The sequence below is a fragment of the Oryzias latipes genome, chromosome 9 (genome assembly GCF_053564925.1).
Source record: "Oryzias latipes strain Hd-rR chromosome 9, Olatipes_Hd-rR_3.1".
Lineage (NCBI taxonomy): Eukaryota > Metazoa > Chordata > Actinopteri > Beloniformes > Adrianichthyidae > Oryzias > Oryzias latipes.
Genome location: NC_136245.1, coordinates 27360398 through 27373388, shown reverse-complemented (window position 1 = coordinate 27373388; position 12991 = coordinate 27360398). Strand labels below are relative to the sequence as shown.

At 38.0% G+C, this 12991-nt stretch overlaps 1 protein-coding gene across 4 annotated transcripts in view; it reads left to right on the top strand.

The window, feature by feature from the left end:
• fbxl17 (F-box and leucine-rich repeat protein 17) overlaps positions 1–12991 on the top strand; it is a 225135-nt gene that overhangs the window by 199379 nt on the left and 12765 nt on the right. For 2 of the 4 annotated variants that reach the window (XM_004072302.5, XM_020705797.3), the window contains exon 10: positions 7276–7418. The exons of the other annotated variants lie outside the window; for them this stretch is intronic. In XM_004072302.5, coding sequence (XP_004072350.1) covers positions 7276–7418 — 143 coding nt within the window. The remainder of the gene's footprint in view (positions 1–7275; positions 7419–12991) is intronic. 4 annotated transcript variants of the gene reach the window in all.

The window sequence follows — 12991 nt, the reverse complement described above, 5'->3', positions numbered from 1 at the left end:
ATTGACTTGACTTCAGTTGTTAGACACTTAAGTCATGGTGCCATAAAAGAAACACCCATGCCCAGCCGCATCCCACAATCCTTTGGTGCCATTAGACCCAACGTGCACGTGACCCCCACTACAATAAGACGAAGCTTTCAAGTTAAAAGCAATCGTTAATAGCAGCGTGAAAAAATCCACCGGCCGGTCTGCTGGGTGCCGGAAGTTTCCTTCACTGTTGTGGAAGGAAATTTCCGGCACGCCGTGCAGAGCCTCTGCCGCGCGCTTATACTGTAAGTCACTGCTGCTCCCTTTTACTGGTATGTTTTTTTAACCAGCCCTGTTATTTCCACATTGTTGCCGTGTTACAGGCGGAAGGAGGGGAGAGCTGCTCTCGCGTTCCGCTGCAGCTCCCTGCTCCTTCTTAAACACGCATGCGGTTTCAGCACATATACATCCTCAATCTGCAACACAGTGTGGCGAACCGGGGGTTAGCCCCGCCTTAAACCCCTAAGACTCATGGGAAGTGGGGAATCTGGGTGTGAAGTTTCACACCATAAGTGAGGGAGCTGTGAGCTGAAGTGAGGTCCATGCTGTTTGGCAGATGTGGGTGTGTTCAAATAAATAGGCTATTTATTATAACTACTGGTTGCTCCTCCCACTCTGAGACTAATATGGTCTCGGTGTCGTGCCAATTGAATTGCCACAACATGCGGCCTGTATACAAGTGCTGCTTGTATGTTTAGAAAGTGGTTAATCTTCATTAAATTGGGAGGGTGCAGCTTGCAATCAGGTGTGCTCCATAGCCCGGCAATTACGGTACCTAAAGTGAAATAACATGAATACTTTCATTCTTAAACAAATTGCTGATTTTTATCTTAAATCCAGTACTAAGTTGCTGAGTGTGACAGAGTTTTAAGGCCACCGGGAAAAAAAAGTAAAATTACGAGATTTTAAGTCGTAAATTTACAAGAAAAAAACTCGAGAATTTACGATATTAAAGTGGAAGTGAGCATACAGAGCAGCAAGTGAACGCTGCGCAGCAGCAGAGCTGAGTCGTATATTTACGAGAAAAAAACTTGTAAATTTATTAGTTTTATCTTGTAAATTTACGAGATTTTATTAATATAAATTTACATCTTAAAATCTTGTACTTTTAACAGTTATGACTCTTTTTCTCTTAATTTAAAAATCTATTTTTAAAATTAAAACCTTTTTTTTTTTTTTCGTAAACTGACCCTTAAACTCCATTAAAATACACTTTTTCCTTCAGAGGTCTGCAGTGCCATTAGCTCTGATGATGGGAACTATGAAAACTCAAAGTAAACTTTCTGTGGGGACATTGTTCAGAGTGACCTCAAGGGCATCTGCATGTCTGCTTCTGGGGAATAAAATAACTTCTTTAATGAAATAAGTTTGAAATGTTTTGATTTTGTCATCCTGGCAAAATAAAGATTTGAAGAAATCAAGGCTGTAGATATTTTTAACAGTTTATTCCTTTTTGGTCATCAGGTTCTCACTGATGTAATCCACTCTGTGCCATAAATGTTCCTTTGTGCATGGAATTGCAAAATCTCATCATAATTAAATCCACTGAAGTCTGTTTTCATAAAAGACCAGGCATTGGATGTTGTTGTACAGTGACCTTAATAGTATAATTTGCCTTTCTTCACTGTGAACATTTGGATAATCATGTCAAAAATCATCTTGACGATATCTCTTCTGCCTCTGTCTGCCATTATTCTTTATTTGAAGTAAAAAAAAAACTCAGTCAGTGATAAAACAACAAATCTATGCTTAAAGTCCACATGGTAAACCATTAAAAGCCCTTTTTAAATATCACCTTAATCCGAGTTTTATTTATTAATTGACTTAGTCGGAGCCGGTTTAGCTCGTGCTGGTTTACGGCACCTTCCATCTGTGAAACCAGGGTTCGAATCCGGGCTGCTCCCTATTTCCCTTCTCTGCTTCTGTGCCGGTCCCAAGCCCGGCTAAATTGAGAGGGTTGCGTCAGGAAGGGCATCCGGCGTAAAACGTTGCCAAGATAACCATGCGACTCATCCGCGAATGAAAGGATGATTCGCTGTGGCGACCCCTGATGGGAAAAGCCGAAAGAAAAAGAAGATTAAAAAGGGAAGTCCTTTTGAAATTTAAATGAAAACACAAAGACAAAAACTTGAGCATACTATACTGTCCAATTTTAAAAAGTCCCCTACCTTTCTGATTGTCACATAAAGTTGCAAGGAAAATGTTAGTCAGGACAATAATGTCTGTCATTATTATTCTCTGTAAAATACTTTTAATGCAATTAAAACCCACTTTATTGCTCGTACAGAACCACTAAACTAAAGTCTTTACCCTGGTAGCTTTTAAATTCATTGATAAAATGGCTTAAATTGTTCAGGAGCTCTTTGAATTTTCCAAAGCTGCTGTGATTTTTTTTTTTTTAATGGAAAGAGCATTATGATCCTTTCTCTTGCAGGTTTAGTTTTTGTACAAATTCTATGCCCCTGTTTGAAAGAATTACCCTTTAAGCAGTATTTCAATTCTAATATTAATCTAATTCTAATATAGAAAATCTTCATGCAAACTATGTGTGCAGCTGGATAAATAGAAGATTGGTGGCTGTCCAGGATGATCACAATCGGAGCTTAAGACAGGAGTTTTTGAATAGAACTTGGAGTTTCTTTTTGCTCTTTGTAATGGATTTTCTTCACTCTCCACCCCCTCCAAAGTCCATATTCTGGGGAGTTTGACAAGAATAGCAAACAAATAAAGGTAGAAAAACAAACAAGCAAACAAACAAAATCCTTTAGAGTAGGATTGAGCATCTTATGGCTTTCGAAACTATCTGTAAATTCATTCAATTTAAAAAAAATGTTTAAACTAAATTAAGTCAACTCTTCAAGTTCAAATGCAAATGCGGTTAGTGTTTTTGGATCACATCAGTAGAGTGCAAAGGCAACACAAGCACATGCCCTATAAAGCCATGTTTATATCCTCAGTTATGAACTTTTTTAGGTGTGCTCTCAGGAAAATATCAGCCATGCTTTGTTTTTTTTACTTTTCACATAGACTCAGACTGAAACATGGTGCATCTTTGCAACTTGGTGCATCCCATTTTTCCAGACATTTTGTCTTCACCAGCTGTCGTTGAAGTTTCAGCAGATAATCAAGGGAATGGCTTTAGTGCAGTTAATAGCCCACCATTATTTAGAAGAATGTAGTAAGTGAATATCTAAAAAGGTAGTTAACCTCTTTAGTTTTTCACATTTATAGATAAAAGAGATGGCTGAGTAAAGAAGGTTTTCTCTCGAGTTGACCAGTTGTTGACACTGCTCTTAGGAGTGCTATTACCTTAACCTCAAATCTTCCTTTGGACAAACATGCCATTTACTAGGTTAGATAACATAAATCGTGTCGCTGATGTGAGAAATATAAAGGTTATAGAACCTGATTTCGGGGATTATGTAAAAGTTAATGGAACACCAAAGATTTTATGGTTTTACTTTATGATTTACTCCTGGAAACCATCAGTCTCAGACTAGTTTTACCTAAAGGTCTGTGGTAATTCAATAATTAACCCCATTAATATTAATGCATTATGTTGTCCATTTATTTAGCCAATATCTCTGTTTTACCTCCATCTACTGACATGCATCTAGATGTCATCCTTGCAAGAACAACCATGGCAAGCAACAGTTTCAATGAAAGCAACAAGTAGAAAATACAGTCTGTCTGAATTCTGTATAGGTTGAAGTGACTTAGGAAAAACTGACAGGAAAAAAATAAATAAGAGCTTTTTCTTTGTTGTTTTTCAAATAAATCCTTAAATAGACTTCTTTGGAAAAAAATAAATAAAACAATGATCACTTCTTTGTAAAGATGCATTTTTCATTATGAACAACTAAATTAGTCTAATAACTCTGCTATTATGTACAATTTACTTAAAATATGGAATAGAAAATTGTAGATCAGTCACAAAAGACCTATCATTATTTGCTGCAAATCAAACACAACAGTAAAACTTTCTATTCGAAATTAGTTATACATGTTGCCCTTGTAAATGCGCATGATTATTGTCCCAAAAGATATTAACTTATCTATAACACTTTATATTGATGTGCTGATTGATAAGTTCGTTATTTATGGAAAAGTGTATTTGTTGTCCTAAAATCCTCGGAGAACTTGGGATAGATTAGTTTTCAAGGTGAACCTCCAAATCTGTTTTATAGTAAATGGATAAAACCTTATCCACCCCTCCAAAAAAAGACTTAGTAAAAGGCAGGATAAGTATACCATGCGCCAAGTAAATGATGTCCAGGATTTAAGGAGAATCCCTCAGTCTGGTGATTTTCAGGCTAAAGGAGTGGTGCACTGGCACACACATGCATACAAACAATTAGGTGTAGAGAAAAGGCTGATCCTAAAGCCATTTTCAGGCTGGGCAGGAGAGTGTGTACTCATTACTACCTTTTTCTGTGTAGTTGCATGTCTTACTGGCAGAATTGGATTTTACTTTCTTTATTCTCCCCTCTCGACTCTCACTGCCTTTCCATACGTTTTCTTTAACCTCTTTGTATGTTTGTATAACTCCAAATTATTGTGAACTGGTTAAGGCAGTGAGTGCTTTTATTGTGAAAATACAGTTTCTACTATTTGTTAATACAATGGAACCAACTTACCATTTTGTCAAGAAACATATATAAACACCTTGCTCAAGGAGAAGTTTATCATCATTTTGAGTTCTAAACCTTCTTTTAAGCACAGGTTTCACTCCCTGACCTAATTGGCCAAAATAATAAAGTCTAGGTCGATTGGCCATTCACACAAAACTTTTGATTGTCTATTTTTTATTATCTTTCTAACCCATCTAAAGAAAATTGTCTGCAGTCATAGTTCAACAGAAATTAAAGCGTGCATTCAAAGCATTTACTGTATGCAATGTTAGTTTTGGTTTAAAGCTTCTCATCATACAAACATCTAAATGTTTAAATGCAATTAAAGGTTTTATCTATTCTGCCAGAGGTAACAGGATTTCATGAACAAAAAGCAAAACAGACATAACAGCAAGAGGTATTATTGTATATTCTAAAAACCTGGTGACTGATTATCTGGTATTGAGTTCTATATCTTATAACTTCTTCAATAAATCTTCTCTTTATACATCTTGTACATGTTTGGCCTTCTAAAACTGCCATACATTGTGTTTGTACAGTCTGGCTCCTCTTGCCTTGCATTTGTAATCCAATGAAGATAACTGTTGTGAAGTTGGATAAGTGCAGTACAGTCATATAGATTTTCATGAAACATTTTACTTACTTGCATTTTTTTGACATTCACTATCATAGCGGAGTGCTTGTTTTCTGTAATCGAACTATTTGGGGTTAGAAGTTTAAAGTTTGAACAGCAACAATCAGCATCAGCAACAGCAACAATTCCATGGTCACCTCGTGTTATTTTCATCTACTTAGCCCTCTGTAGCTTCTACCCAACTATGTCTTTATGCGTGAAACATGGTGTAGCTTCAAAGCTGCATTACAGACTCTTCAGCCTAATGTGCTATTATATATGGCACAATGAAACGCAAAGAAAGTGGTCTAAGAAAAAGTGGTCAGACTATACATTGCTGCACACTGCATGCACATTTTGACTTTTGCCCACATCACACAGCAGGGAGGAGGTTTAAGTACTTATAAAAAGATTGCCCTTTTTTATAGAGGTACTTACATCCTATACCCATTCATGTATTCAATACAATAACTTGTGGTGCACCATTTGTAACGTAGAAAGTAAGATAATTGTTTAGCCCACTTTTTGGGAAAGATATCTCTTAAGCTTATTCATAAATAAAAGTTTAAGTAAAATAGATTTTTCTGATTGAGAAAGCAACATCAGGGCTAAGAAACTATTTGAAGGTGCTGTCAAAGGCTTTCTAAGGCCCTTTGCCTTTCATCTATTTCTCATTCTTTATTCCTCCTCCTACATCCCCTTTCTCATTAGAGATGGTTTTGAGAGTGAAGAACAAAGCCCTGACTTGCCAATCGATCACCAAGTTGCACTATCAATTGACTGGTGAAGCACAGGTCTCCACCATCTATGCATTGATTGACGGCTCAGAGATTGATGGCGAAGATTAGGTGTCCTTCCGTGTATTTATGTTAATGCAGCAACTATCAGTGCTAGATCATAGAATAAATCACCCCCATTTCTGTCAGCTCATTTTATGCTTGTTACTGACATGTAAGACGATGCTATAAAATAATTGTAAAGCTACTTACACACTGGGCATGTGTGGTATGTTTAAGAACACGCTGAACGTGGGTTTTTGAATGTACTTTTAGCATAAGGTGCTCACACTGGACTGTCGCTACCCGATACTACCACATGGAATCGCATTTGGAAGAGGCTTGGTGCGAAATGTTGACGCGGTGCAAATCTTGTGAATCTCGCTCCGGGGTTTTCTTTCACAGCTCTATTCTGATATATGAAAGACTGTATGTCATATAATTCCGGCCGGGCACAAACCATAATTATTAATTTCTCCTTCATTATTGATATTCAAACTCTTGGTACTCCAATGTTTTGAATAGGACGCTACCCAGACGTTTCTAGCAAAGCAGAGTCCCTAATTGGTCAAAGTTCAGCTGGTTAAAATTTTGACACAGAGAACCCAAAAACTGATTTTAAAAAATTGCGTAGTGACACATGGATGTGAGAACCTGGAAGCCAAAAACATAAATCTACATGCATTTTTACAGACTTTTCATTGAAAGCAATTGCTTTAATGCGCACTGCCAAGCCCAGTGTGAACGTAGCATAAGGGAAGCGAGTACACAGGATGCTCATGCATTCACAGATATTTGTTTTGGTGGGTACTCTTTAACCTCACACTTTTATTCTGCCCTGGCAGCCGTAAACACATGCAAACACAAGCAACAGAAAACAGTGCACTAGCATGGACTCACACCATTCTAGCACTGTCACTGCCTTGTCAGGTCTGTGACTTGTGCCAATATTCTGAGAGAGGAAGCCTGTGCCATCTGAGGAAGCATAGGTGCAGGCGCTATTTTCAATATGCAAGTGTGTGCATGTGTTGTGTAAACATCTGAATTATGTGTCACAGTTGGCCAGACGAGTTGCCCTGGTTTCATCTAATATTTTTGTGCATCCCAGTGGGAGAATATCGCTACCACATTTGCATCAGAAAGGTTGTCAGACTAACACCTTTGTGTTTTTTTTCTCCCTCACCTCCCTTCTTCTCGTTTCCCCACAATTCCTGTTTTCCATCCTCAGCTTTGATAGCCATTGGCCAGTACAGCACTACCATAGAGACAGTGGATGCCGGCTGGTGTAAAGACATCACAGACCAAGGAGCCACACAGATTGCTCAGAGCAGCAAGTCACTCCGCTACTTGGGTCTCATGAGATGTGACAAGGTAACGAGACTCAACACACCATGTTTTCTGCTACTGAGCTTCTTTTGACCCTGATTTTTGTTGTTGTTGTTGTTATTTGCATTACTTTCTTAGAAGCCAACATATATTTGTCTTTGCATTCAAGAGATGGGTTTATGTATGTAGTGTATGGTTTGGTTTAGATGGCAACTTAAACTGTCACCAAATATTACAAGGGTAGAAATAAAAAAGCTGATATCTGGGCTTTTTAGTCACCATCAGGCAAAACAAGCAATGAAATAAGACCACTAGAGCCCTGAAGTCTTGGACAAGAAAGACTTTATACTGGGAATATCTCAGCAGTTTATCGCCACAAGCTACAGCCTGCGTAGGTAAGCTTTATTTGTTGCCCTAAATATATGTCAAAAGATTTGGTGGCACACAAATAATTGCACATCTGTCAGTGCATGTATAATTGGGTACTGAGAGTAAATTTTAAGAATTTAAATACGCATTTGTGTATTTTTTTATCGAAAATAATACACTGCTCATAGCCACAAACATGTGCTCAAACCTCAGCATATAAACTTTGAAGCTCCCAGTTTTATAGTGACTTTTCTGGAGACTGGCCTCCGCCCTGAACGTCTGAGTGTTATGTATTAAAGTTTGCTGGTAGGAGTGACAAATTGAATCTTGTCAGACTGACTTTGGGTTTGTGTGACATTCTTTCCAAAGTCACCCTTCCACTTTCATCTTGGCCTTTTATCTGTCCAGTAACTAACCTGTTTTCAGAGCATGTAGTTGTGCTGCCATGGTAACAACTTAGCCCACCTCTGCTGTTGGTTCACTCGAGCACAGATGCATCCACTTAGTGTGGGATCATGCAGTCTGACATGAGTGGGATGAGGGCAGACAAGAAGGGAAGGAGAGCAGCTGCATGGGTTGACCTAGACACTTTAGTCTGCTCTGATAGAAGTCTTAAGTTCAGGCTGTGGTGCTAAAGCTGCTGGGCTGTGTACCTGATGATATCATTTGGATTATTACATTTATAATCATTTTTACTTTGGATTTTTAGTTTAACAAATGTACTATAAACACCTTTTTGTTGCCTTCAAACAGTGTTGGAGGAAGTTGATTTTTAGGTAAAAAAAAAAAACAGACGTTAACCGGATTTTTCACCAGGCTGGAACCTCGTCGCTTTTTTCCTTCATTATAAAGTCAGCGCTATCGTCATGCTGTGCCCGTAAGGTTGCCCTATGGATTTCTTAGATAAAAATGAATAGTCTCCTATCGTTAAGTGGGACAAGAACATCAGTGCATCATAGTTATCTATTTAGACTGTAATAAAATTAAAATATACGAGGATTTGACAGTGACCCCCATTTGCGAGGTCCCAGAGATGAGGCTGCACTCTCAGTTTGCATTACTGCAGACTTAAATGTGTATCTATCATATTTATCTCTGAGTAGTAAAGACTAACTGCATTACACAGAAGGTGATCACTTGGATTCCATTTTCATTTAGTTCACCACTACCTCACTGACTCAGTGACCCAACAATCGATAGGTACAGCCAAGCTAATAAAAACACAGTGACCTACATCTTTTCTGCAATGACCAGTCTTTAATATACATTTGTGAGGGATGGAATGAGTGAAATACTCTGCTGGCTTGTGGTTGTTTGAGGCTGATACTACTTATCCAGCTGAAATAATGCTAAAGTATAACAACTTTAATTTTTTTCCAAGAATATATGAATCAGTAATTTACAAAACAGGAGCCCATTCCTTGATACACATATCTGTATGACACATGTTTGACAGCGTCACATGTACAGAGCCTGTGATTGGATAAGAAATGGTTGAGGAATACCCCAAACCTCAGCTGTTTGCTTTGGAGCAAGACTTTGACTGAGTTTAGCACAGCTTTATGCCCCAGCCTGGTTGTCTTCCTCCATCCCTCTGTCCAGTGCTTTTGTTCAACACAATGTATTTAATATATTTTTAAATCCAGTTAAATTTCATTTTTGAGCAAACACAAAAGACAAAAAAATTTGATTACTCCCAAGCAAAAACCGTTTGAATGAAAGTTACTAATTCTAATGAAAAATAGAATTCTAATGCATTTTTGACTCATCTTCAGGGTACGCTTTCATATGTTGTTGGTTTTTAATGCATCTTATTTAATATTCCTGCCGTTACTTCATACCTTAAAAAAAGAGTTAGAAAATATTTTTAGTTGAAAATGAAACTATATAAGCTTTTTTTCAGTAATTGAGTCAGAACCTTTCTCTTTCTGAACACCTTTATTTAATGAAAAAGTTTTTGTTCTTTTTAAGCCTTTTAGGCCGTTTTATTTTTTTTTAGATTTTTCAACGTTCCATTTTTTGGCAGATGAATGTCCACTAAAGTTAACTAATGTGCCAAAGGCCATCTGTCTTTTCAGAATTTGTTTTCAAGTCCCTTTAACCATTTTGGCAAATTATCAATTGATTGAAATTTAAACTGTATTAACTAACACTTTACATAACATCACACTGTTAATTAATGCAGCATAAAGATAGTTATACATTTTGAAAATGTCAACATGTTCTGAGACTCTCAGTAAATGTATCTGCTCATATAACTTCAAGAACATTGTGCTCATAAGAAAATTTGACATTTTACCAGGGAAAGAGGAAAAAATGAGAGAATGACCTAAATAAAGAGCAGCATTTTGGGGTCAAGGCCACCGTTCCGTGAAGTACATGAGTCATCCGTCATCCGAGATTATATCCTATTATAAACAGCGAGTCAAGGCTTAAAGATGATCACGAGAAAGACCTTATTATAAAAAGTTCTTTTAAGGTTAATTTCCAGGGCGTAATTATCATTTGATAACTAGTAATCTGTGTTTGACAGTGGTGTTGCAGAGTCGGGACAAAAAAAAGACATTGGAATTGCTGTAAAAAGAACTTTCAACCTTTATTAGGAACATTTTGGGTTTAGGAATGTATTTTTCATACCCCTGTTTATCTGAAATGTTATTTTGTTCTCCACTCTTTAACTAATAACATTTGCCAGTACACAGGTATTTATCGCCTTGACCAAAAAGTCTTAATATTTAGACATCCTCTGACTTCTGTCTAAGCCAATGTGCTAGGAATCACAGTGTTATTGCCACTGGTTCCACTTTGAAATGATTTACCTCTGCATAGCTTACCACGGTTGTTTGTGTTGCAAAAATAAACACCTAAACATACTTGTACAGAATGTTCTACTTGTGCTGTTAGCAATGCCTGCTGAAATGTGTGTTGACAGAGTTTTGGATGTATTGCAAATATTCAACAGTAATATTTACTTGCAGAGAGTTTTATTAGAATTGGTTTCAAGGTGTGTATTTTGTTGGAATTTGGTACAACAGCAAAAGAAGTTGGAAAAAGTTGAAAAGAACAATCAATGCCATGGCTTAACCAACACTGCTGGCCATGTTGTAAAGATTCATCGCCTTCAAAATATACATTTGGCCATTAAAATGAATAAGGAATTGTTTTCTTAGATTCTACTTGTTTCTCCATGTCACATTCTTAAAAATATCTCATAAAGCTCCTGGAGCTTTTTTATTTTTTTCGGACTGTCAGTTCTGAGACAAACGCAGGCTTATGACAACCTTCAGACAAGGTGCAGACAAAGTGGGCAGCGCTGTGCTTGGGCAGAGTAAATTTGTTTAAATTGTCAAAATGTTAGGAATTTTAATGTAACAGTCACCCTGAATGTGTCACAGGATTCGAAAGGTGTGGAATTCATCCAAGAATTGGTAACCGTATCCAGGTGGAGGTGCACATTTGGAACAGTGTGAAAGATCGTTTTCCTTCGTCACAGTTTATACAAATGTTCTTCCACACTATATACAGTTTGAAGCCAGGCCATCCAAACGTGTTGTCCACTCCTATTTAGGTTGATAAGAGGATTTTTCTCTACAGACTTTGCACAAGCAAGTGTTACAGAAATCCACTGGAGGGTCACTAAATTTTCCTATTTGGATATGCCTTTGGTCACTATATTTGGCTCTGTTTGGAGAGGAAAGTATAAACTCTTCATTCTGTACTTTCATGCAGCTAAAATGCAAGGTCTCTGTGACGGTGTGAGGTACATGTTGCTGTTAACACAGCTAATGAAATTTTGAAATCAGAACCTTCAGGCCTGTGTGTGAATGGCATGTTCTGCCCTCATATGATTTCAGCAATCTGACTTCGGGGGCCAAACAACCACATTCTGACAAGAAGAAAGAATGCCGTTGATCCAGACTCACCCCAAAAGATCAAATCATTCGGTTCTCTTTAAGCTCTGGCTCTGCCAGTCTTTTGAAGTGCACAGACACGAGGAAAGTTTCCTTTTTTCCCTTCTTAAAATCAGATGTTATTTTCTTTCATTCGGTGCGTCAGTGCATGTGCTCAGCGAGTCTGCGGGAGAAATACAGCTTTCTGCACCTCCACAAACACATGCTAACATCATGTATTTCTCCAGACTGTGCTTTTGACTTCTAGAATTTAAGACCCTGGCATAGAAGTCTCGTTTTTAATATAAATAATCTCTATAGAGGAACAGTAATTTGTCCGTCGGACTTGGCAGACACAAAGACATATGTACTTTTCATATGAAACTTTCCCAATGCTAGCAGTGTCACAAATGTTCCATCAAAAAGCTTGCTATGCAACACTTTAGCTTGACTTATTGCACTTTTTATCTGGACACAATTTTTATGCCTTCTTACCTCTTTTTGTTAAGCTGTAGTTTTTCTTTTTGTAATGGGTCCTCCTGGCCAGTCTGTGAATATTTAGAGTCTTCATTCTCTAATGTGTCTCTTTGGGGAATTTAATCTTCTTCTGCCCCAGTGGAATGTTTTCCTTGAACGTTTTCACAGCTTGTTCAAATGCACCTCTTTTCCTCTGGCTCAGTCTTTCTTCTCCCTTCCTCCCTGCTCCTCACCTCCAATACTTTTGAACTTCCCCTCGTTGCTTTTCTCTTTCCTGTCTCGAACCAATCTTTCCTTTTCTGTCTTCCCCAACTACTTCTCCACTACTTCATTAGAGAGAAAACAAATGGCCACTCCAGGTTGTGAAACAAAGAGAGGCAAACTCATGCAGTCAGCATGAAGCTGGTTTAGGAAAATAATGACACTGTTTGCTGCTGGCCTCTTCAGAGACAACTGGTAGAGAATGTAAGAGATGCATTGATCAGGGACGAGAGCAGAATGGGGAAAAAAGTCTGGAAATATTTAACAAACATTGCAAACGAGGAGGAAATAGGAATAGAATTGGGTTAAATTAAACAGCCAAGTCAGTGCTGGGTATTCGTTTTAAAATTACACTTCAAAAAGTGTTGAGTGTAAGCACTTTTGAAGTGGGTTCCCATTATCTGAATTGAGGTGGAATGGCGTTTGGGGAACAGACATGAGCACTGCAGCACCCCCTGATAGACCATCCAGACAGGCCTTGTTAAAAGAACAGACATCCCAATCAATATGGTCGTTCCACTGGTGCACCCAGCTGCAAGGGACTGTACATGGATAGGCACGGCACAGCAATTTGCAGGCATAAACAAGGGCCTAATTGTTCAGGGCCCGGAGGTTTACAGT